The following is a 22,224-nucleotide window of genomic DNA, read 5'->3' as shown; positions in this document are numbered from 1 at the left end:
AAGTAAGTGCGGACGAGTGTTGTCGCTAAGCTTCCAAGCGTATGGTTACTTAAAGACAGTAGTAAAGATTGGATTGAGCACGAAGAACAGAACTAGCTAAGTACATGAGAGAGTGTCCTTATATATCCTATCCTTCGTATACCAAGTTGTATACTTTCCCGTATACCGTATACCTGTTCATATACCGTCCCATATACCCGTGGTCACGTGATGCGTAGCCGTTCCGGGCGTTGGTTACTCGAACCGAGATTCTACCCGATAAGAATCGCCGATAGTCCGGGCTTTGCCTTCTGCCTGATGAGTCCGCCTTACTAGTAAGTTAACTAGCAGGGGTCCGTAACAATATCTTGGCTAGATATAGCAGCCACCTCCCTTTATATATTGATAAAGATATACAGTCTTATGAACTCTGGTATTTCTATAGAGAGTACTAGATTCTAATTAGAAAAAAACTATTTATATATATAAATAAAGTATTTCTTTATATTGCAGAGAGGGCAGAAGATATAATAACGGCTAGTAATATTATTAGATAAGCTGTACAGTATTATAATATATAGTTAGATAATGTATATAAATATATCTGTATAGGTTAGAAAAGAAAGAAAAGAAGTCCAGCTATCTATTTCTGATTATCTACTATATATACAGATAATATAGTGAGAGTACGTGTCAATAACTGTATAGATTTAGATACTGTATAGCTTTAGCTTTATATAACTATTTACAGACTAGATATAATCTAGATCTAGGACTATAAGTCATGACTTTATCATATATTATTCTTCTATTATTATATAGCCTCAGGTGTAATTATACAGTAAATATTATATTTAAATAATTAATTAATCAGTAGACAAGTATATCACGTATTCGATTATATGGGCTATTATATTATTATCTTTTTTATTCTATGTAAGTAGAAGCTCTTTTAGCTAGTTACTAATATTACTTTATTTCTTTGGCTTTATATATTTAATAAAAAATAACTCCTTGATCTGATTATATAAAGAAGAATCAGTAATAGTTATATAATCATACTTATTAATCTCTAACTGCATAAATAACTCTTAATTATATACTTACAGACTCGTACGTGATATTTGATTTTAATAATAAAAGTAATATTACTTATAGATTAATTCTGATAGAATATATTAATAATTTCAGTCTTGTACAGCTCAAGGTTAATGGTTAGACATATCATGATTAATACCATGATTAATAAATAAAGCACTGTATATAGAGTAATGATAAGTATCATCTAGCAGTAAGGTTAGCAGTAAGCGTACTTTAACACAAAAAATCATTATTACCTGATGGCCGCTAATGCCCGCCGTATCAAATGCAGCTATTCAGCTGCCCCAGCCCAACCCTACATATCCATCCCATGTTCTAGACCCTCCACGCTGCCATCCACGCTGCCATCTCATCATTGTCCTCCACAATGCACACACACCAATCGGTTGCAACTTCTCCTTGTCCTGTCCTGTCAGTCAGTCCTGCGTGCACGTCCCACCAGTCGTGCCGAACAGTGTCGATCCCGGTGGGTCGAGGGTCCAGCTTATCTTCAGAGTTTGCCCGAAGCCTCAATTCCTCGCTCCCAATCCATGCAGCAGCGAACAGCTTCTCTGTATGCCACTTCTGTGCGTACCACTTTGCTGCTGGCATGCAGCTCAATCCGGCATCTGACTAGCAGCCCGAGTGGCGCCCAGCAGGAGCGCTGAATCAAACCCACCAAATCAAGGGAAGAAAAGGAGCTTGGATCAACCCCGCTACAAATAAAGGGGTTGGACCCTCCCTCCATCCCACAATCCATTTTCTCTCTCGTTTTCATCATGCCTGACCGCCGCCCGGGCCTGGCACGCCGCCTGCTGGCTGCTTTTGACCGCGAAGAACAGGGTCTGCATCCGATTCCTCAGGGCCACACCCACCAAGCCAATCCCCCTTACGACATTCCTCTGCCCAACCCCAACGGTACCGCCATTCCACCCGCTCCCGCTCCCGCTGCCACTCCCCAACTTCAACCCCAACCCCAACCCATCCCCCCAGCCAAAACCCTCGCCATCGCCACCACTCAAGCCGGCTCTCTCATCCCTCCCGATGACAAACTCCTCGTCTTCCGCGCCCTCACCGGCATCGACAGCATCCCGGCCCTGACCACCCTGCACCACTTCCGCCGCACCGCCCCCAACATCGGCATCTACACCCGCGTCGTCCGCGCCGAGCAATCCGCCGCCACCCGCTACCGCTTCTTCAGCATCCTGATCAATGTCTGTCTGGGCATTCAGATCGTCGTGGCCGCTGCCCTGACGGCCCTCGGCGCCGCCAGCGGTCCCCACTCCGCCGTCACGGCCTTTGGCGCCATCAACACCATCATGGCCGGTGTACTCACCTACCTCAAGGGTTCGGGGCTCCCAGACCGGCTGAAACATTACCAAAACGAATGGCGCAACATCCGCGAATACATCGAGCAGCGCGAACGCGAACTCTGTCTGGATGGATCCACCCTCGACATTCAGGAGGAAATCCTCTTCATCGAATACATGTACGAGGGCGTGAAACGGGAAATCGAAGCCACTAAAACCGGTGAGAACCGGTCGTCTCCGAGAGAGGGATACAATCGCCGTGCATTTCTACCTCAACCGAGTCAGCCGTCGTCATCGCGGTATTCTTCCTCCACGGCGGAACGGCCAATGGCTACTCCGGTGAGGAGTCCGGAGCGGGTTTTAGAGAAGCATTATTAGCGGGTTCTTTGATTCATTCCATTTTGTATTGTACCTATTCGATCACACCACTTAATGATAATGCCACGATAGCCATAATCCAGCGTTCATATGATATGATATGATAGATAATAATCAGTGAGAACGGGTGGCCTGAGACAATCCCACCAATCTGAGCCGTTCCTGGTCCCCGCGCCACGAGTCCCTGTCCATTCACATCCCCGCGATACTGCCTCGGGATGCAGCTAGTGTTTAGCGTGCTGCAGTCTCCACTCCATACCTATATTAGGCGTCCTATCTCTGTTTGTGCTGCTGCTGCTGATGCTTGGCTTATTTATTCCTCTTCCCCAGCTGGAGCTTTACAATCCCAATTCTATTCCAGTGCTGCCTACACCATCTCAATAGATCTCTTTCACACCCCACCACCAACACCAAAACCTCTATTCTCACTCCCCACTCCCTCCCTCCCTCTTCCCCATCTCATCCCAAACAGAAAATACAAAGAGCAAGATGTTAATCACCAAACAAGCCATCCCAAGCGATGCCCCCACCCTCGCAACCCTCTACCTCCAATGCTTCAACTCCCCCACAGAGCGCCACCTCTGGCCCGACGTGCCCCGTATGCACGAATGGTGGACTGCCACTTTTGCAGGGAAACTCAACAGACCTGATGAATTCCATACTTTGAAAGTAGTGGATACCGACAAGGGAGATGAGATTGTGGGCTTTTTGGAGTGGAAGTTGCCTGCTCCTATCTCTATCTCTACCTCTACTTCTGAGGGGATACAGGGGGATGAGGAGGATGAGTATCCGCCATATCCTGAGGAGGTCGGTGGATTGGATTTATGGAATAAGTTGTTGGTTGAGATGGGGAGTAAGACGGTGCAGGTTATGGGGGAGAGGAGGTTTTATTGTATGTTTTTCCTACCTTTTACCCTACCCTACTTCACAGTCTTGTTTTCTACCTGGTTAATTCCTGATGCACAATGACTAATGTGTCTGGCTAATGTGTGTATAGTCCTAAACATCCTAGGCACCCACCCCTCCTACCGTCGTCGAGGCGTGGCCTCGGAAATGATCAAATGGGGAATCGATCGTGCGGATGAGGAAGGAATCGAGGCGTTTGTGATTTCTGCTCCCATGGCGAGACCGGTCTATTTGAAGCATGGGTTTGAGTTGGTGCTGGAGGGGGAGGATCTTGGTGGGGAACATGGCGAGTTTGTGCCGGGTTATATGCTTAGGAAGCCGAGGGTGGGTACTAAGGAGAAGAAGGTTGTGTGTGGGGGTGGGGGGTATGCGAAGTGGTTGGTGATGTTGGGGGTGCTGGGGGTGGGGGCCGTTCTGGTGAAGAGGTTTGGGAGGAGGGGGTAGGGTTATATCCTCTAGGTGGGTTGGTGGTGGGAGGTGGGAGGTTGTAGGATAGGATAGGGTAGGTAGGTGGTTTGGTTTGCTATCCGTTATAGAGATGATTATTTGTCAAGTTACTACCATCATACCAAAGGGATGTACCCTTTAGCTACTGGCGTAGGTAGAACATGCCCCAACATAATTTCTGCATTCCCCGTCGATCATCTGTCGTATGCTTCGTCTATCATCCATATCATCACCATCATTGTCATCACCTTCATCTTCATTGCCTTATCTTCGTCATCATCAAGCAGCTGCCCGTCCCCTCGTCTCAGGAACAACCATCCACGCTCCCCCCATCACCACCCAAATCGCACCACAGAACCACACCGCCGCTCCATCCGCTGCACTCCCCTCAAACGTCGTGACAATGCTCGCAATAAGTCCAAACATTCCCCACGAGAGACCCATCACACCCAGTCCGAAGCCGCGGCACGGGGTTGCAAATACCTCCACCGTGTAAGTGGTCAACACAGCCAATGTAGCCGTCTGCAGGAACGACAGGATGCATTCAAACCCTAGCAGCGCATTGCGAGACCGAGACACCGTGGCCAAAAACATGAACAGCCCCGTCAGCACGGCGATGATGGCTCCCGTGCGCTTCCGGCCTAAACCCTTGGCCTCGATGAGGAGACCCACGATGATGGGGCCTGGGATGGCACATAGTGCTACGTATAGGTAGCGGCTGTAGAGATAGGCGGTGGTCACGCTGGTGGCTGTCACTGCGGAGACGCCCTTGGTGGCGAGGTATTTGCTGATGTAGGTCTTGTGGAGGACAAAGGTCAGGCCTGTCACAGCCCAGAGAAGACAGAGTACGGCAACGCCGATAGCCCCCGCGGAGGACACAAGAGACTTGGACCGAGACTGGCGACGAGACTCTGGTGCACTAGCATCCACAGTAGAATCAATCCGAGCAAACGACGACTCCTCTAGCCAGGTCTTGCGGTTGCTGTACGCGGCAATGTCCTTGACGATTTGGGTGGCCTCGGCATCGCGGCGCTTGGACAGTAGATATTTGGGTGTTTCACGCAGCGGAAAGGCGAACCGGCACAGGTAGAGGAACAGTGTCATGCAGCCGAAAGTCCACCACACGTAGCGCCAACCTTTGTTCGAGACGTAGTGACAGGAGCTGCTGCTGGTGGCGCGCGACTGGTGCGCCAGGGCGGTCCCGGTGCTGACCTCGTCGGGGCCGGTACCACAAGTGTATTCGGCGATAAATGCCCTATTATTGTTAGTTATGTCGATAACCGTGGTGGCATACTCACCATCCTACAGCTGATGCCACCAACTGTCCCAATCCCCAGAATGCACCCTGCATGGAGACCAGAAACTGGTGGGAGGCAGGCACCGACTCCAGCAGAATCATCGCATCCACGGCCTGGTTGCCGGCTACTGCAAAGCCAACAACGAAGCCAACGACACAGAGACCAGTAAAGGCCGGCATACCGGCTCCGACAAGACCACCCATGCCCATCAGGACCAGAGTGCTCGTGAACATCCACTTCCGACCCAGCATGTCGGACATCCAGGGCCAGGCCGTGGCACCGGTGGTCAGACCGACATACAGACTAATAAACAGATATGCCTCTTTGTTGTCAGAGTAGAAGAATTGGGCTTCGTTGGCGCTGGAGGGAGCGATGATCGTAAAGGACATCAACCAGAACTGAATATGTTAGTAGGCCTTCAACTGCTGGTAGAAACATACACTATCCAAGAACCATCCCACACTGGTGATGATGAATAAAATCCACTGGTACAGACCCATGCCCATGTCCATCAAGGCTTGGTTCAACAGGGCTGCCTTGGCCGCATACACGGCATCCGTTCCCGCCTGAGACGGGGCAGTGTCAATGGCTGAGCCATACACGTTGGTGTGCGGCCTGTCAGCTGGCACCTCCTTGGGATGGGCTTTCTCAACATCGTGCACCAGGGTGGAAGCAAAAGCACTCTGGGCCTCAATGTTTCTTTCCCGAGTCATGTCATCACTGGCAGCTGCAACGTGGTCTGCCATTTTGCTAGTTGGCAGTGGGAAACTTGAACGTGGGACGACCCCGCTTATGTAGACGCAGACTTGGGCCTCTCCGATGGCCAAGACTGCCTTATCTGGTACGTAAGTATGCCGCGGAGATGTGGTGAGTCACATTCACCGATCTGATATCCATCCGAGCGAAGTGTCAAGCATAACATCAAGCATGAACATCAGCATAACATCAAGCATCCTCATTGTGTGCGACATATAATCCCATCATATATAACCCATTTGCAAAGATAATATTCCCTTTGTAGTGTATTTGTGCGTCCACAGGATAAAGCCGAGGGCACTGACAGCTGTGGAAGAAACTTCACCCGCCAGCATCGGAGAAGCGACCCACCTGGGGCACGCGTCAGCTTTTTGGACGCGGCCCTCAAATGAGAACGGGGAGCTGCCTATGATGGGTTTGCCATTGGTTGTCCGAGTTTTCATCTGTCAAGCTTCAAGTTGAAGAATGTGATAACACTTGGTCATGCCACAGTGACCCACTGATGTGACTAACAAGTGATGATTATCAGTGGACGAGTAGACCTTATTCACTGCCCACGGTTCACTGCATGTGGGCCAGTACCATGTCTGTCTGTTATGCCTGAGGCATGTTGATGTTGCTGACTTGGAAGAAGTCTCAGGCTGGACATCTCACGGTCCAAGCTGATCCAAATGCCGGATCCACCTGGTGTACTCAGATGCAGCTAGCCACTGAGATATCACGTAAGACAGTTGGTGTAACCCAAGACACATGTGATATGCCAGTAGCATTCCTCTTATGGAACAACCCATCAGGTAGAGATCACCACAATTATTCCTATCCAGAAACCTACAGTCCAGCACACTTATTCTGATCCTCAGAAGGTAACTGCTGCCTGCAGAATTTGCACCTTCATCCTTCTGTTCGAAGATATACCAGAGAATCAACCAAGCATCCCTCAACCCGACAATTCCGGCATTGCAAGAGGGGTAAAGCCCTGCATGCGGAGTCTAAGCTGGGAAGAGAAACCCTCCCCGGATGCTGTCAGCGGCACCCGCCGTCGGCCGAGTCTACCGCATCAGGCAGGCGGAAGGGCTTATCAATCAGCAACTGGCCAACCACACGTCATTTGCTGATTAATGTCATGACTTCACTCATCGCTTCCATCCATATAACAGATGGCAGATGGCAGATGGCAGATGGCAGCTTAATTCAACAAATCCCACCGCACACCCAGACATATACTACCTACGAAGCAAACGAAACATGACCACCCTCCCCAAAATCTTCATGTAAACCCCCCCCAACTTACCCCCCTCCCCCTCCCCCACTAACACTGACCCCCTCAGCACCGGCGCAACCGGCTACATCGGCGGCGACGCCCTATACGCCCTCTTCGCCAAACACCCCGAATACATCTACACCGCTCTAGTGCGCACCCCCGAGAAAGCCCAGAAAGTGCAAGCCCAATACCCCTCCATCCGGGTTATAATCGGCGACCTCGACGATTCATCTCTCCTCGAAAAAGAAAGCGCCGAGGCTGATATCGTTCTTCGTATTCCCCCATCCCTTCCCCAATACCCACAACATGTATGCTCCCTATACTAATGTAATACAGACACCGCCGACGCCTCCGACCACGAAGGCGCCGCTAGAGCCATCGCCACCGGTCTGGAAAAAGGCCACTCGAGAGAGAGGCCTGGATACTGGCTGCATACAGGTGGAACCGGGATTCTGACGTTCCATGATACGGACAGGAATGTGTTTGGGGAGTATAGTGAGAAGGTGTATGATGATTGGGATCGGGTGGAGGAGTTGTTGAATTTGCCGGATCATGCGTTTCATCGGAATGTGGATCGGGTGGTGCTGGAGACGGGGAGAACTAAAAAGGGGGTGGTGAGGACGGCGTTGGTTTGTCCGCCTACTATTTATGGTATGTTTTTGCCGCTTCCTCTTTGCTCTATTCATTATGGTATGGTATGGTATGGGTATGGGGCTAATGGGTGCAGGACGTGGGAGGGGTCCGGTGTCTCAGCGCGGTAGACAGGCGTATGAGTTGGCTAAGGTGACGCTGCGGCTTAAAAAGGGTCCGATTATTGGAGAAGGAAAGGCCACTTGGAATAATATCCATGTGCATGATTTGAGTGAGTTGTATGTGTTGCTGGCTGAAGCGGCGGTTCAGGGCAGGGAGGATCCCGAGCTCTGGGGTGAGCGCGCCTATTATTTGACGGAGAACGGGGAGCATGTGTGGGGGGAGTTGGCCAAGGCGATGGCGCAGACGGCGGTGGAGTTGGGTTTGCTTTCGGAGGCGAAAGCGGGGGTGATTAGTCTGGAAGATGCGAAGAAGTATGCTGGCTATGAGTCGCTGAGCTGGGGGATGAACTCGCGAGGACGGGCCCGACGAGGAGCCAAGGTGCTGGGATGGACGCCGTCGAGGCCGAGTTTGGAGGCGACGCTGCCGGAGATTCTGGAGGATGAGGTGGAGAGGATGAAGTGATACCCTACATCACTGGGTATTGATAGGTTTATAATTATCATGCACCGAGCAAGGTAGACTCCACCCGGATGCATCCAGTGTTATTTACAAGATCAATACATAGTACATGACCACATGTATTTCAGCTGCCCACAGAATCACTCTAGCATATCCACCCCCCGAATCAACGTCTTCATACCCTCCCCCCTGGCTGTTGTCTCCCACGCCTCAACCGCCTTCTCAAAGCCCACCACCTTGGTAATAAACCTCTTCAACGGAAACCTCCCTTCCACCGCAAATTGCACTCCGAGGGCAAAATCCCCCGGTCCATAACGAAAACATCCCTTGAGCATAATCTCCTTCTCCGCCATCGTGCCAATAGGAAACGTGACATTCCTCTTCCCAAGGCCCGTCTGCATAAACCTCCCTCCGACCTTCAACACCTCCACTCCTAATCGCATACAGGGTTCCGCCCCCGTCGCCTCAATCACTATATCAAACCCTTCGCCTTCATTCGCATCCATTCCAAACCGTTCCAACATCCTTTTCCCTTCCTCTTGAATTTCCCCCTTCCCGTCAAGAATATACCCCCCTCCCAAACCCCTCCTTCTCTCCCATAACCTCCCCGCAAACCCCAACTTCCCCCCCTTCATATCGACCCCCACCACCCCATCAGCTCCAAACTCCCTCGCCACCAACATACACAACACCCCCACCGTCCCCGCCCCAAACACACAAACCCTCATCCCGGGACCCACCCCGACCTCTCGCACCGAATGCACCGCCACCCCCAACGGCTCCATCAACGTTGCTTCATCTAATCCCATACTATCCGGGATCCGGTAGCAGCAATCCACCGGCAGTTTGAAAAACCGCGTCAACGTTCCGTGGTAGATGGTCGGGACGCCCGCGAACTTCATCCGCGGACAGAGATTGTAGTGCCCTGATTTGCAGATGTTGCAGCGGTGGCAGGCGTATCCCGGTTCGAGGGCGAGACGGTCGCCGGGGGATAGTGTGGTGATGTCGGATCCGATGGCGTGCACGATGCCAGAGGCTTCGTGGCCCATGGTTATGGGGTTGTTTGGGGTGATGGGGCGTTTGATGCCTCCGTGGTGCCAGAAGTGGACCTGTGGGGTCAGGTTAGTTGGGGTTGTTTTTTTTTGGGGGGGGGGGGGGGGAGATGTGGGGAATGGGGGATAGGGGGGAATACGTCGCTGCCGCAGACCCCCGTGTAGGCGATGCGGATGATTACGTCCGTGGGGGAGGTGATGATGGGAATGGGGCGGTCTTCGTAGCGGGCGTCTCCAGGTCCGTACAAGAGGCAGGAGGGGTTGATCATGGTGGTGACATGGGGGGAATGGGAGGCCATGCTGTGTGTAGTTTTTGTCTGAGATGTGGTGGTGTGGAAGAGATGGTTATGGGGGGATGTTGAAGGAGGAAATGCAAGACGGGGGATTAAACACGGCAGGGTTTCGCCGAAAGAGGCGCCGATGGTATACATCGGTCTATACGGGTCATAACATTAGGTACTAATCTAAAGAACTAATCATCAAAGTGGGTATCAGTTGGCTGGTGCCTTGCTGGGGTGCTCCGACATGCTGGCCACCGCACATTCCAGCGCACTCGTCAAGTCCAGGTGGAAAAAGGGCAAGTTGACCCCAGTCACCACCGCCACCGCCCTCTTGTACTCTCCGCGTCGCTCGCGGATCCTCAACATCCCCGACGTCTTGTCATCTCCGCCGGCAGTCTGCTTCGAAATCTCCTCCCCTCCCACCACCGTGCCATCTTGGGACTCAATGTCGCTGACCCGCTTCGGCACCTCTGCATATTCGCTCACATCGGCCACACTGAAGATCGCTTTCATCGGGGTCTCTTCCGAAGGCCGGCCAAACCCTGCCGCCGCCAGCGCGCGTTTGGTCCACCGGCTGTTGATGTGCGCAAAGTGCCACTGCACCCGATCCGGCGCGGCATATCGGTCGAGTTGGTTTCGTACATCGATCAGGTTCTGCACCGAGGTCACGTCGACGTTGTTCACCGCGGAGAAATCCAGGATGACGGCCCGCAGCACCGGTTTTTGCGAGAGGTCCTCGCTTTCCGACTTGCGGGGAACCGGGTCGTTCCATGGCCGGTCTCCCGGGCGGGCATACAACGAGGGATTCGTGCGTCGCGTGGTCTCGAAGATGTGCTGCACCAGGTAGTCGGTGTAGTGGTTGGCATTGGGGTAGTTGAAGCCTTCCGACACCCGGTAGATGAAAATCCCCGGGGCCGGCTGCAGCACGGGCACGGCCGGGTTAGACCCATCGGTATGCGCCAGGGGCAGAAAGGCAGTTCGGGAGGATGCCAGCTGGGAAGCAGGGTTGAATTCCTTGCTGGATCCGGTTTCCTCCAGGTGGTCGCCCACAACAGAATGGATCTGAACATGACCCAGGAACTGCCCCCGGGCTTTGGCGAGACGGAACAGCAGCACCGCCAGCGACATACAGATGGTGCAGTAGATGCCGATCTCGATCGTCGAGAAGATGATGATGATAATCCCGATGAAGGCGATCACGGCATCCAAGGGCGACACCCGCCAAAATTGGTAGAGCACGCGCGGCGGGGCGATCAGGTCACCCACCGCATGGATGATGACCGCCGACAAGGAGGAGCTAGGAATGAAGAAGAACAAGGCGGGCAGAGCGTAGATGGCGAGAAGGACGATAATGGCTGTGATGACACCCGCCAGAGGCGTCCGCACGCCGGACTTGGCCTTGATGGCCGTGCGAGAGAACGACCCCGTGGCCGGATACCCGCCCAGGAAAGGCCCCAGAAGGTTGGCGATACCAATGGCGATGAACTCCTGGGAAGGATTGATGGTATAGTTGTTGACGCGACCGAACGATTTCGAAATCGCAATGTGCTCGATGACCAACACGATCACCGCCGCGGGGAGCTCCGGAGCAAAGGTCTTGATAATGTCCACGTTGATCTTGGGGACGCCGGCGTGTTGGAAGCCATACGGAACCTTGCCCAGCATCTTAAAGGCCGGGTTGTGGCGACGATGCACATTGACCGCCGCGCTGATCATGGTATAGAACAGGATCACAAAGACGGTCCGCAGCGTGGAGATGAAAAAGAACAGTTTCGCCTTCTGGGGCATCTTCCGGGTTCCATAATTGCAGGCGGAGCGGATGGCATATAGCATTGCCAACGCTGTCAACCCCATCGCCGCATCCATCTGTGTCGTGGGCAGGTACTTCAAAGTGTTGATGATGACTTCGTATGTGGCACCGCGCGTGGAAAAGCTAGCGGTTTCCCCCAGCATCGTCTTGACCTGTCCGGCGCAGACATTGATCGCGGATCCGGTCATGAAGGCTGTAATAGCGGGAAGTGGAATGAAGTCGACGATGAAGCCCAGTCGGAACAGGCCGATAAAGGTTGTGATGGCACCGCAGATGATGGCCAGGGCTTGAGCAATGGTTGTCGCTTCGACACCGGGGTATTTCGCTTGGACGTCGATGATGATGGTACCTACAAGAGTGGACATGACGGCCACCGGCTGACTGGGTAAGCTGCTGGCCATGTCACCGAGATGGATCACTTACTCCGATGGTGATATCCTTGGAGGTTGCAAAGAACCAGTAGATCAGGACGCCCATGAAGGACGAATACAGTCCATATTCCGCGGGCAGCTTGGCCAGAATGGCGTAGGCCATGCCCTGGGGAATGACCACCGCTCCAACCGTAACACCTACACCATCAATATTGTCTCATCAGGGCTGGCGGGACTGGCTCACCTGCGATCAGATCTCCGATGAACCATTGAAGGTTGTAGCTCATGATCCAGTGCAGAAACGGAAACATGCTGTAGAAGTAGTGGTAGACCTGCTGGCCCGAGGGAACCAGCCCTCGCAGCCATTCGCCCGCGGTCGGCTCGACCTCAACATAGGAGCCAGTCTGCTCGGGCAGAACCGGTGCATCGCGAGCATCCAAGGGAGGATTAGATGTCAGATCGATCCCCAGGGCTTTTGCAGCAAACCGGCCAGCCTTGGTGGACATCTTCTGCGGGCAGTTATCGGGCAGGATAACCGGACTCAGGAACGCAAAATAATATTCAGGATGAGGGGCAATGGAGGGGAACCGATGAGGACCGATGCAAGGTATATAGGCGATATCCAACTGGGCGGGTCGGAGACAGGGGATCGATGTCGTGATTTTAGCTCCAAAACACGAATGCACCAGAGAGCTGCCTCGCCATGTGCGGCCCAGACTTCCAGCGCCTGTCAGCTCTTACTTTGACCTCACCACACTAACGCGAGGCATATCCCATCGGCCATCGATAATTGGTCCCTCTTGACCCAGTTGCCCAAGAAATTTCATCATGTCTCCCGAGTCCGGGTTCTTTATCCTAGCCGGTTTCATTGAGGTTCTCTGCTCTAAATTGTGGATGCACCACCCAGGATGCCTGTCGCGCAAGACCTCCTTCCCGGTCTGGAATATAACAAGATACATAGACAGAAAATCATACAGGGATGCCACCATCCTCAAGGTTTGTTGCAGAATCCGAGGCAGTGGGATGCGTGCGTATGGGACGGGATAGGGCTGGGCCAGGGTCCACCAGCGACCCATTCGATTCTCCGCGGATATCAATCACATCCGATTATTCCAGTGGCTTTCTGACTGTTGCCTGGTTCGCATCCCGATGGGTCCATCCCAGCCAATCAGGCTATCAGACTCAAGGTTAAAGATGGTGTCAGAGGGTCCGTGTCCCTGGGGAATTTAAGCTCGCCATCCCCTCTGGTCATTAGATCAACTTTATCCGGCCGTGGATGGCACAGATACGACCTGACCAGGCAATTCGGATAACACAGCTGGATTGTATACGAGGGCTGCCTCGACCATCATATCCTCTGCTGCTGCATCTGCCTGGGAGTTGCCAAGTGGGTTGCTTATCTCCACTGACATGGCGGGATTTTAGCCCCGAGCACGCCATCTGCTAACCGGCGGGATCCCTGGTCGCCTCCCCGGCTGCACCCTCTCCCACCTTCATCCTGCAGCGCTTTACACAGTACGGACTTTTATTGATCTTGCATCAAGTGTGGCTGACCTACGGATTTGCATGTCCGATTCAATAATGACGAGATCGGAGAACATGGCAGTCAACCAAAGTGGTGCCGATGTCCTCAGCCAGGGCAAGGGCACTTACCCCACTAAATCACTGAAATGAAAAGAAAGAAATCAACTAGGTTTCAGTGCGCAAACAGCCAAAGAGGGTCACCGACTATACCTCTCCCTCGATTCGCCATCCCTCGTGAGGCGCATATCCATGACACAGAGATTCTCCGACCAACACGACGGTGGCGACGCTAGCAAAACTTGCCATCAGACTAGACTACCTACTGGCAGTCAATACGATGGACACGGTCGAAACTCTAACCAGGCATGCGTGGGATCCAGCTTGACCCCAGACCCACCCACTGGAGACTCGCGTCTTGCTTCATATCCACAACGGAAGGAGCCACGCAATTGGATTCAAGTACTTCGGGATGGCGTGGACCATCGTCTTGAAGAGCTGCTAGATCAAAGGCCCTTGTTGTTGCTATGCTCGTTGTTCAGGAAACTGCCAATACTACCGTGGGGATTCCAATGATTCCAACATGTCGATGGAAGTATTCGACACAAGGATGTGGCTGCCAATCCAGAATCCGGTAGGCAAAGACAAGCAAGCACAGGCTTTCTAGGCAGTTGTACAATTGCCAACAAGGACAAAGCTTGAATATCTTTATGGCATCTGTATCGCTGTTAACAAAGAAATCTGCCGTCACAATGCGAATCGCACCTGCCGGGTTTCTTTGATGGTCACCAGCTATCCGTTTGTATCGGATAGCATCCTCTTCCTTGAAGCAAGCTGGTTGATGCCATCCAACGTGTCACGCTGACTACATCATGCTATCACTTCGGTGATTGCATATCTGAAGAAGACAGCTGCCGGTCGGCTTTGTGCAAGCATTCAGCGCAGTGCCCTATAAGACCTGTCTGTCTCTGCTCTATGTCTTCATTTGCTCTCGTATGAGGTCTCGCATCTTTACCGCCGTATTCGACTCCTGATATCCACCAACAGAGCCCCCAGCATTCGCCTTCCTCTCTCATTGACATGGTGTAGATCTTACCGGACTTGACACCGGACCCAAGCACCAACATGACGCCGGACACATGGTATCACACCGTCCGAGTGTCATGCCTTCCGCCTGGCATGTCCAAGGAGGAGTTTGGGAGGATCCTCTCAAGCTTACCACACAGCAATCTCAGCGATAGGTCTCAGGACCCCAACGTCTGCTTTTGGTCTCTTACCTCACCAGTGTCGGGGACGTCGCAGTGTTGTATCGCCACCGTCACTTTCTCCAGAGGGCAAAATCTGCGCCACCTGGCGAGCAAACTCAAAGAAGCCATTGGTGACAACGGTGTTCACGTGAGGGTGGAGGATACATTCCTCGGTCCAACCCCCTTGATAGATCCTGGGGACCTAGCAGAGATTGAGTAAGTCGATCAGAGCCATTCCTTGTACGGCATCAGGACTAATTGTTCAGCATCATCGCCATCCATGGCTTCGATGGTCATGCGTTCAAGTCCTGGGCGGCAGAAAGGGAACCTACCATGTGGTTGCGTGATTTCCTACCGGAAGCTATTCCGAAAGCACGGATTATCACGTATGGATACGCCGCCAGGTTGTTGAATGGTCAATCCGAAGCTTCCCTTGGGGAACTGGCGGATGACCTTCGACGGATGATCCACATGGCCCGGCCCGGACAGGCAGTGAGTCGATCCGCAGAACTGAACCTGGATGGATCCAGCGCTAACATCACTCAGAAACATCGACCGCTCATCCTAATTGATCATGACCTCGGAGGTCTCATCATCAAAATGGTAGGTCTATGCCCCAGTTGCAACTCGCCACTGACATCCGACAGGCTTTGGTGCAAGCATCCGAGGCAAAGAACAGCGACGCCGATCAGGCCTTCTTCGTCTCTTCCTACGCAGTAGTCTTCTTCGGTGTGCCGCAGAGAGGCTTCCCCGACAAGTCTATAACGGCCATGGCGAAAGGCCAGCCAAACGAGAAGTTCGTGCGAAGCCTAGTCATGAGTTCCGATCTGCAAACGGAACTCCGCGAATGCTTCAACAATTATTTCCAATTGCCTGGCTCACAGGCCATCTCCCTCTACGAAACCATGCCTATCCATCCGATAAAAGTAGGTCTCCCCTAGAATGTCACGCGCCACCACTTACTAACCCTAACAGTTCAGTCACGTCTCCAGGAAGTGGAAATAATCCACCACCACGTTAGAGATCGTCATCCCTGCCGAGAGTGCCATTTTCACCATCGCAAAGGATAACGGAACCTCCAGGCACTTACCCATCAATGCCAACCATTATGACATGATCAGGTTCAACGACAAGTCTAGTTTTGACTACGACAAGTTTGTGACCGAACTTCGAAAAGGTCGCCGAGGAGGGACCACGGATTATAGCAGAACGATTGGGTCGAGGTAAGTCGCTGGACTTGGCCATTAGACCCCAGCTAATCAATTCCGACTAGAACCACCAGAGGAGACCACCAGCTTATTATGACGCGGTGACCGCACATACTTAGAAGTTACGAGGGCAATCATTGTACATGTGAGGAATCAGACGATGGTTGATTGTTTGGACTAGAATGTTATACCGTATCTTCGAGATTGATCTTATAGTACTTGAAATTCTTATACCCAAGCCAAGTCCTCAAAGCAATTAAGTATGATTAACCACCAACCTGGTGGAGTCGCCAGTTGCTCAAATACTGAATTGATATAAACCAACCCGGACAGGCGTCTGCGCCATGCCAACCATAAAGTATACCGCGCAAATAGCAAACACAAAAAATAGGCTTGTCATATCGTCGTAAAGATAGACCACTCCTCTCTTCTTCTACAGTGGTCTGCCCAGCATCCGGAGCCGCTCTCTCAATGCATCCCCCTCGCGGTCCTCCTCTGCTTCGATTTTTTTCTCCTTCAGTGACACCGACCGGTACTCTCCGTCGCCTCCTGGTGCACCAACCGTCACCCACACAAACTTGCTGCCACTTCCCCCTGCTGCCCGCTCCTGGGAGCCCTCCCAGAACAACTCCATCGGGCCTGTACCTGCGCCGCCAGTCCGATCCGGGGTCGGTCGTCCTCCAAGGCGTCCCTGCTTCACCCATCCTTTCATCACCTCTTTGATGAAGCTGATTTTTTGTAGAAACGAATTGGCATCGAGGATGTCTCGCACGCGCTCGTCGGAAGAGCTCACACCAGTGCCGTAGGCAATGCCGAGGAAGGTGGAAACTTCGTCGGAAGTCACAGCCCGTGTGTCGAACCCGGACGGGTGCATCTTGCCCTTCGTGCTGAGGTACCGGGCAGCTGACGGCGAGAGGTGGTAAAAGTCAATCCAGGGAGATGAACTTCTCGTGCGGCCCGGCGCAATCACGAGCTTGGTGTGATCGGGGAAGTTGAACTGTGATTTTTGTCAATATGGGCATATTGCATGGTGCAGACTGGGACATACCTGAAAAGCACCATCGCCAAATCCCCAGACACCGACGTTGCCTAGTCGTTGGTAGAACTTGATGAACTGGCCCGAGCTACCGGATCCCAACTCGTCCTCGAAAACAGCATCGTCTCCATGTCGGCCGAAAGATCCGATCATATACTTGCCAAACTGGTCAACCAGCTTGACGCGTTTGATCTTTTCCGCATCTGCCCGGGCACAGTCGAGACCGGAGTTGGTGCGGATCTTGATGCCCGCTCCAGAGGACCCGCTGGAAGAAGACTTGACTTCGAACAATGACGGGGAAATCAAAGCTCTCCGAATCCCCCCGCGGCATTCAGCAAAGTCGCTGGTGCAATTCTCGTAGAACTCTACCATCTTACCATTGCGAGGGATGAGCTGGTCTGCCTCGGGATACACGTAAGTGGCTCCCTCGTGTTTGTCCTGGCTACGGGCTTTACGCCGGATGTGTTTCTCGCCGTCTCGCACTACGACCCCGCTCGCTGGCTGGCCATTCTCAGCCTTGAACACGCATCCTACACTGCCATCATCCAAGACATAGCCGATGCCGTACCGGTTCGTATAGTCGACCCATTTGATGACATATGCATGCGGTGGTCGCCGGAGGCCAGCTCGTCTCCGAGCCGCCGAGTGAGGGACCATGTTGGACAGCATGTGTCGGAGATCCATGTTCACATCATCAAGGGACGTTCGTGGTAGCGCCTCCCATGGATCCTCCAGGTGGAATAAGGGATGTAAGCCTAGTGTCGAACGGGGCTTACTTGTGGATGAGGCAGTCTTGCTGCCAGACCGACTCAAGGGTTGCGAAGTAGGTTCAGGGCGGACAGGTTGACTTTTCAGTCTCGGTTCTTCCTTCGCGACATCTTTTTGCTCTTCCTTTTCCCTGAGAACATCTCTGGCTGCTGGTTTCGGCACCGACCGTAGCGAAGGTTGACGTGATCTGACCGGCAGATCGTCTACCGCTACCGATGCAGAGCGCTCTTTAACCAGAGGTCCATGGCAAGCTTCTTGGTTGGCAGCCTCCAACCGCCGGGACTGCGAGCGGGTCTGGGAGCGAGTCTTTCCGATCGCCAAAACATCCGGTGCTGTACTGGATTTGGGGATCTGTGGCGGAATGTTTCGGTCAAGATCCCGCAGCGAGCCCGAGTATGATGCTGCCACGCCACGCCGTGTGCGAATTGGCCGCTCCGCCAGGCCGCCCGAAGGCACGACGGCAGCATTCAAGTTGCCCTCTGCCTCTCTCCCGTCGGACAGAGTTCTTGCTGGCGGGGCTGCCGGGTCACAGATGGCTGCAATCTTCCGGACAGACCCTCTCCCCGTCACTGCTTGCTGCCGCAGGGTCGCCGCATGACTCTGCGATTCCTTACGCCGCTGCTGGGCAGCAGCCAATGCTGCTTGAGTTCGAGTAAGAGATGCCGCATTGGTCCGGGCAGGTGCACTGCTCTTTCGTGACATGACACTGTCTTCGAATGACGATCCATCTCGGCGGGACAGTAGGGTAGAGTCAGGGTCGCTCCAATCACCCATCGGCTCGTGGGGGTATCTATACACGATGTCCTCTGGTAGCGGTATGACTGGCTGAAAGCCCTTTTCCTCCTCCGCTAGACACTCGGCATATGCTGACTTCGAACAATTCTTCCCTGCAGCTTTACGGGCAGTCCCGTCCGGCTTTCTGCCCACGCCACAGAGGGTGTAGAAGGCCGCTCGGCAAATCAAATATCGCTGGCTCGGATCGTCCACATGTTCAATATAACCGGACAGCTTCTCGTCGTACTCCAAGCTGTTCCCATACATCATTCGATCGCCGCGGGGTTCCTCCGGCTTGAGCCAGATAGGCCTTCCGACACAACAGGCTGGATCAAGTCGCTTAGGAATGCAGCCGTCGTACATCCTGAAGAAAGGATGCTCCACGAGATCGTCCGGTTCAGGGCGCTCTTCTTCTGCTAGGTTGAGGCACAAGCTCACCAGCGACTTGGCCTCTTCGGGGATGTGGTTGGCGCACTCGGTGCCTTTTGGCCATACGTATGCGAGGTTTCGTACTTTTTTGTAAATCTCCTCCTGTGTTTTTGATTGGAATGGCGGGTATCCAGTAAGCATGGCAAAGCTGGAAATGATTAGCTGTGAGTGACTGCAAAAATGACTTGACCTTACCAAATAACTCCCAATGACCAGATATCTACCTTCTGGGTATGACCTCCTTTGCTTTTGTCGAGAACTTCTGGCGCAATGTAGTTCGGCGTCCCGCACAACGTCTTTCTCCTTTTCTCATCCTTCTCGGACATGATCATTGCTGCCAGACCAAAGTCACCCACTTTGATATCCATGTTCTTATCCAGGAACAGATTTCCCATCTTCAGATCCCGATGCGCCACATTACGCTTGTGTAGATATTTGATCGCGCCGCAGAGCTGGATCATGAACCGTCGGACCTCGGGCAAACTCAAGCATCTCCTCTTTCTGACCATATCCATGACGGAGCCATTCGGACACAGTTCCAGAATAACATATATGCTACTGTCGAAGGCAAAGGCGCGATGGAATCCGACGATGTGAGGATGGCGCATTTTCGAGTGGATCTGTAATTCGGTGCGAAACTAACACATTCGTCAGCATACGTCGCTGCATCATCAACTTTGCGTAGCTCCAGTACCTTTTCCTGCATCTTCTTCTGCGCCATCTCGGATCTGACAACTTTCATTGCGAAAACGCGACCGGTCCGTAATAATGTCCCTTCGTAGCAGATCGCAAAGCCTCCCTTTCCAAGAAACGCGCCCGTCGAGTATCGCTCTCCATCTTCCTCCGGCTCTAGAACCAGTGACGGCGGTGGGGGTGCGTGGTTTTTTGATGAAGCTTTTTGGGCGGCGGCGGCGGCGGCGTTGGCGTTCTTATCCAACACTTTGCGCTCCATTGAGATCTTGGGTTTGATCATCTGGTTCGTCGACCGTGGCGATAGCGCCTCCATCCTGTCTTCGAGCATTTTCTATGTCTTCAAACAGTTGGGTATCAATACTAGCGACCAAGGGAATGGCAGGTGATTCCGAGAGCGAACAATTGTAGCGGACATCAACTTAGACGGTATAGACGATGAACGACAGTACAGCGCACTGGGGGTATAATTTATGTACTTCGGCCGATGCTCCTATCGACTGTCAGCGCCCACGAGGGACAATGGTATTATGCGACCTGGGGCCGGAATAGTGCCAGCCACCGTATGGGGGAATGCACGGGGATGGAATACCGCCGGACCAGGGGAGATTTGGGGTCAATGGCTCGACTTACTGGAAATAAACAAATAATGAAAAAAGTGACGCTCAAAAACAATGGGATGCATCCAACGCCGCCCCGACCAGATAGACTGCGACCGAGGGGAGGTGGGGGAACTCAGGGTGTGAGGTAGGGATAGACAGAAGCAAAGACGGAGAGCTGCCGGGCGGACGCCCAAACGAACTGCCCGAAACGGCAATCGATAAACATTGATCCGACTGCCGGAACAACGCGCATTGCTGACCTCAGCACGCACATCCCGCGGCTTATGCGCAGCCCTGCGCTCCTCGCTGCCTGACAATCCAGTCCGCCATCATGAATCATCCTCGACCACCTTCAGGCATCATGCAAGCTATTTCCAGAACACTGTTCAATTGTTAATGGATCCACGCCATTGATCTACACTCTTCACAACATATATTACCTCCTTATATTCCTCATCCTCTCCCGTCCCCTCCGTCCACCATGTCCCTCACGCTCAAACTCTCGTCCCTCGTCATCCGCACGTTGTCAAAGCCGATCGCCGTATGCTTCCTCCACCCATGCAGTGGTTGCACCTGACAGGAACATGCTGACACGCCGAAGAACCAACTCAAGGCCCAGGCTCGTGAACATGAACGCTTCCGACACATCTGCGTCTCCATGGCGCAAGGTCTTCACCGCATCGACATGCGCCTCCGGCTAGGCAACATCCGTGACAACGCCGCATCGCAAAAACGCGCGGCTGCCGAAGCAGAGCTCCGAAAACACAAACCAACCTCCCCGACCGTGAAGACCGCAGCCGAGGCGAAAGCAGAAGAGGAGGCCGTGGCGAGAGCCAAAGCGGCAGCCGAGGAAGCCGCAAAGCCAGCGCCGAAACCTCACATTCGACCATTGTCCGAGTCCAAGGCCATCGAGTCGGGTGCTACATTCATCAGTGAGACGTTTCTGTTCCTCGTGGCAGGTGGGTTGATCGTGTTTGAGTCATGGCGCTCTCGGAGGAAAGAAACAACCCGCAGGGAGGACGTGGAGACTCGGCTGGCGGAACTGGAGCAGTCTGAGAAGGCTGCCCGGCAGGCCCTACTAGCCTTGGAGAAGGAGCTGCTTCAACAGAAAGCCAAGCACGGCGAGCTCCCGAGATCATCTGCACGGATCCTGCCGCGCGAGGTCTGGGACGTTGAGCAGGAGGAGGAAGTGAAGACACCGGAGGAGCCGAGCCTGTTTTCCTGGATCGCATCGTATCTTCCTTTCGGTGAGACTCCCGAACAACGGGCAGAGTCCGTGATTAAGGAGAGCAAGAGCGCGACCAAGCCACCGGCCGATGCTCAAGCAGCTGTACCGGCACCCAAGCCAGTCGAACCTGAGCAGAAAGTGCCAGAGCCGAAGAAGGCTTAATCCATATCGGCAATGGAATTGACGTTACTGTACATACCGTTATAGAACCACTGGGGCGCTATATAGTCTAGGACTTTGCTATTTATCTTGGGATACCCTTATATATTACAGCACGGGCGAGGCAAACTTGCGGGGATGTTGGGAGCATCTAGTGGAGGCGGCTCATAGACTTAATCAACTCCTCTCTTCATTATCTTCATTTCTTTCTGTCCTGTATATCTGCGATTGAGTACCACTCATCCACAATGGATACCGATATTCAAGTCTCTCTTCGAGGCACGTACTGCTCTTCACTCCGAGGGCGCTCTGTATGGAGGGCCCTTGGACCGATCCTGGAAATGTCCCCTGGGATGGAAGGTTGGTTAACCTAAGAAGCTCATCGGTTTTTGATTCCCTAATTCGTGTATAGAAAGTGGAC

The 22,224-nt window shown here is 53.0% G+C and overlaps 9 protein-coding genes across 9 annotated transcripts; 5 read left to right on the top strand and 4 right to left on the bottom strand.

The window, feature by feature from the left end:
• Window positions 1-1,838: 1,838 nt before the first annotated feature.
• BO94DRAFT_567372 (uncharacterized protein) lies at window positions 1,839-2,841 on the top strand (the record flags this gene model as incomplete). The annotated part of the gene is made up of 2 exons (XM_025614627.1): window positions 1,839-2,668; window positions 2,820-2,841. The coding sequence occupies 2 exons, from the start codon at window positions 1,839-1,841 to the stop codon at window positions 2,839-2,841; spliced, it is 852 nt and encodes a 283-aa protein (XP_025465353.1).
• A 231-nt stretch (window positions 2,842-3,072) lies between these two features.
• Window positions 3,073-4,010, top strand: BO94DRAFT_496232 (GNAT family N-acetyltransferase; the record flags this gene model as incomplete). Its single annotated transcript, XM_025609284.1, has 2 exons — window positions 3,073-3,639; window positions 3,745-4,010. Coding segments are annotated over exons 1-2 (669 nt in total), but the record flags the coding sequence as incomplete, so codon positions are not given.
• A 364-nt stretch (window positions 4,011-4,374) lies between these two features.
• Window positions 4,375-6,144, bottom strand: BO94DRAFT_567370 (MFS general substrate transporter; the record flags this gene model as incomplete). Its single annotated transcript, XM_025614626.1, has 3 exons — window positions 4,375-5,355; window positions 5,399-5,796; window positions 5,839-6,144. The coding sequence occupies 3 exons, from the start codon at window positions 6,142-6,144 to the stop codon at window positions 4,380-4,382; spliced, it is 1,680 nt and encodes a 559-aa protein (XP_025465351.1). The 3' UTR covers window positions 4,375-4,379.
• Window positions 6,145-7,399: 1,255 nt separating this feature from the next.
• BO94DRAFT_548043 (nucleoside-diphosphate-sugar epimerase) lies at window positions 7,400-8,630 on the top strand (the record flags this gene model as incomplete). The annotated part of the gene is made up of 4 exons (XM_025613374.1): window positions 7,400-7,425; window positions 7,483-7,688; window positions 7,752-8,066; window positions 8,143-8,630. 4 exons carry the CDS (start codon window positions 7,400-7,402, stop codon window positions 8,628-8,630), a joined length of 1,035 nt encoding a protein of 344 aa, XP_025465350.1.
• A 137-nt stretch (window positions 8,631-8,767) lies between these two features.
• Window positions 8,768-10,020, bottom strand: BO94DRAFT_520638 (NAD(P)-dependent alcohol dehydrogenase; the record flags this gene model as incomplete). The annotated part of the gene is made up of 2 exons (XM_025610119.1): window positions 9,820-10,020; window positions 8,768-9,736 (listed from the first exon to the last, which is right to left on the bottom strand). The coding sequence occupies exons 1-2, from the start codon at window positions 9,976-9,978 to the stop codon at window positions 8,768-8,770; spliced, it is 1,128 nt and encodes a 375-aa protein (XP_025465349.1). The 5' UTR covers window positions 9,979-10,020.
• An 81-nt stretch (window positions 10,021-10,101) lies between these two features.
• BO94DRAFT_496218 (SLC26/SulP family anion transporter) lies at window positions 10,102-12,724 on the bottom strand. Its single transcript, XM_025609283.1, has 3 exons — window positions 12,386-12,724; window positions 12,194-12,339; window positions 10,102-12,147 (listed from the first exon to the last, which is right to left on the bottom strand). Exons 1-3 carry the CDS (start codon window positions 12,645-12,647, stop codon window positions 10,171-10,173), a joined length of 2,385 nt encoding a protein of 794 aa, XP_025465348.1. The 5' UTR covers window positions 12,648-12,724; the 3' UTR covers window positions 10,102-10,170.
• Window positions 12,725-14,389: 1,665 nt separating this feature from the next.
• On the top strand, window positions 14,390-16,285 carry BO94DRAFT_601945 (uncharacterized protein; the record flags this gene model as incomplete). The annotated part of the gene is made up of 5 exons (XM_025616403.1): window positions 14,390-15,125; window positions 15,176-15,512; window positions 15,557-15,835; window positions 15,933-16,132; window positions 16,237-16,285. The coding sequence occupies exons 1-5, from the start codon at window positions 14,788-14,790 to the stop codon at window positions 16,283-16,285; spliced, it is 1,203 nt and encodes a 400-aa protein (XP_025465347.1). The 5' UTR covers window positions 14,390-14,787.
• A 4-nt stretch (window positions 16,286-16,289) lies between these two features.
• Window positions 16,290-20,543, bottom strand: BO94DRAFT_536971 (CDC5/polo family serine/threonine-protein kinase). Its single transcript, XM_025612162.1, has 5 exons — window positions 20,448-20,543; window positions 19,819-20,307; window positions 19,320-19,762; window positions 17,166-19,272; window positions 16,290-17,114 (listed from the first exon to the last, which is right to left on the bottom strand). The coding sequence occupies exons 2-5, from the start codon at window positions 20,128-20,130 to the stop codon at window positions 16,551-16,553; spliced, it is 3,426 nt and encodes a 1,141-aa protein (XP_025465346.1). The 5' UTR covers window positions 20,131-20,307; window positions 20,448-20,543; the 3' UTR covers window positions 16,290-16,550.
• Window positions 20,544-20,749: 206 nt separating this feature from the next.
• Window positions 20,750-21,968, top strand: BO94DRAFT_520628 (OPA3 family protein). Its single transcript, XM_025610118.1, has 2 exons — window positions 20,750-20,957; window positions 21,018-21,968. Exons 1-2 carry the CDS (start codon window positions 20,898-20,900, stop codon window positions 21,804-21,806), a joined length of 849 nt encoding a protein of 282 aa, XP_025465345.1. The 5' UTR covers window positions 20,750-20,897; the 3' UTR covers window positions 21,807-21,968.
• The last annotated feature ends 256 nt before the right edge of the window (window positions 21,969-22,224 follow it).

This window comes from Aspergillus sclerotioniger (assembly GCF_003184525.1).
Source record: "Aspergillus sclerotioniger CBS 115572 chromosome Unknown BO94scaffold_21, whole genome shotgun sequence".
Classification (NCBI taxonomy): Eukaryota; Fungi; Ascomycota; class Eurotiomycetes; order Eurotiales; family Aspergillaceae; genus Aspergillus; species Aspergillus sclerotioniger.
Note: the sequence above shows the minus strand (reverse complement) of the source record. Positions and strands in the feature narration are given on the sequence as shown.

What these genes read in the sequence shown, in the direction of transcription:
- BO94DRAFT_496218 (XM_025609283.1), bottom strand. Translation starts at nt 12,647, where the DNA reads ATGTCCACCAAGGCTGGCCGGTTTGCTGCAAAAGCCCTGGGGATCGAT. An exon ending in CATCGGAGATCTGATCGCAG is followed by an intron (nt 12,340 to 12,385) that starts GTGAGCCAGTCC and finishes TTGATGGTGTAG; the next exon opens with GTGTTACGGTTGGAGCGGTG. An exon ending in CCAAGGATATCACCATCGGA is followed by an intron (nt 12,148 to 12,193) that starts GTAAGTGATCCA and finishes TTACCCAGTCAG; the next exon opens with CCGGTGGCCGTCATGTCCAC.
- BO94DRAFT_536971 (XM_025612162.1), bottom strand. Translation starts at nt 20,130, where the DNA reads ATGGAGGCGCTATCGCCACGGTCGACGAACCAGATGATCAAACCCAAG. An exon ending in TGGTCATTGGGAGTTATTTG is followed by an intron (nt 19,273 to 19,319) that starts GTAAGGTCAAGT and finishes AATCATTTCCAG; the next exon opens with CTTTGCCATGCTTACTGGAT. An exon ending in TTGGCGATGGTGCTTTTCAG is followed by an intron (nt 17,115 to 17,165) that starts GTATGTCCCAGT and finishes CAAAAATCACAG; the next exon opens with TTCAACTTCCCCGATCACAC.
- BO94DRAFT_520628 (XM_025610118.1), top strand. Translation starts at nt 20,898, where the DNA reads ATGTCCCTCACGCTCAAACTCTCGTCCCTCGTCATCCGCACGTTGTCA. An exon ending in CGTTGTCAAAGCCGATCGCC is followed by an intron (nt 20,958 to 21,017) that starts GTATGCTTCCTC and finishes GACACGCCGAAG; the next exon opens with AACCAACTCAAGGCCCAGGC.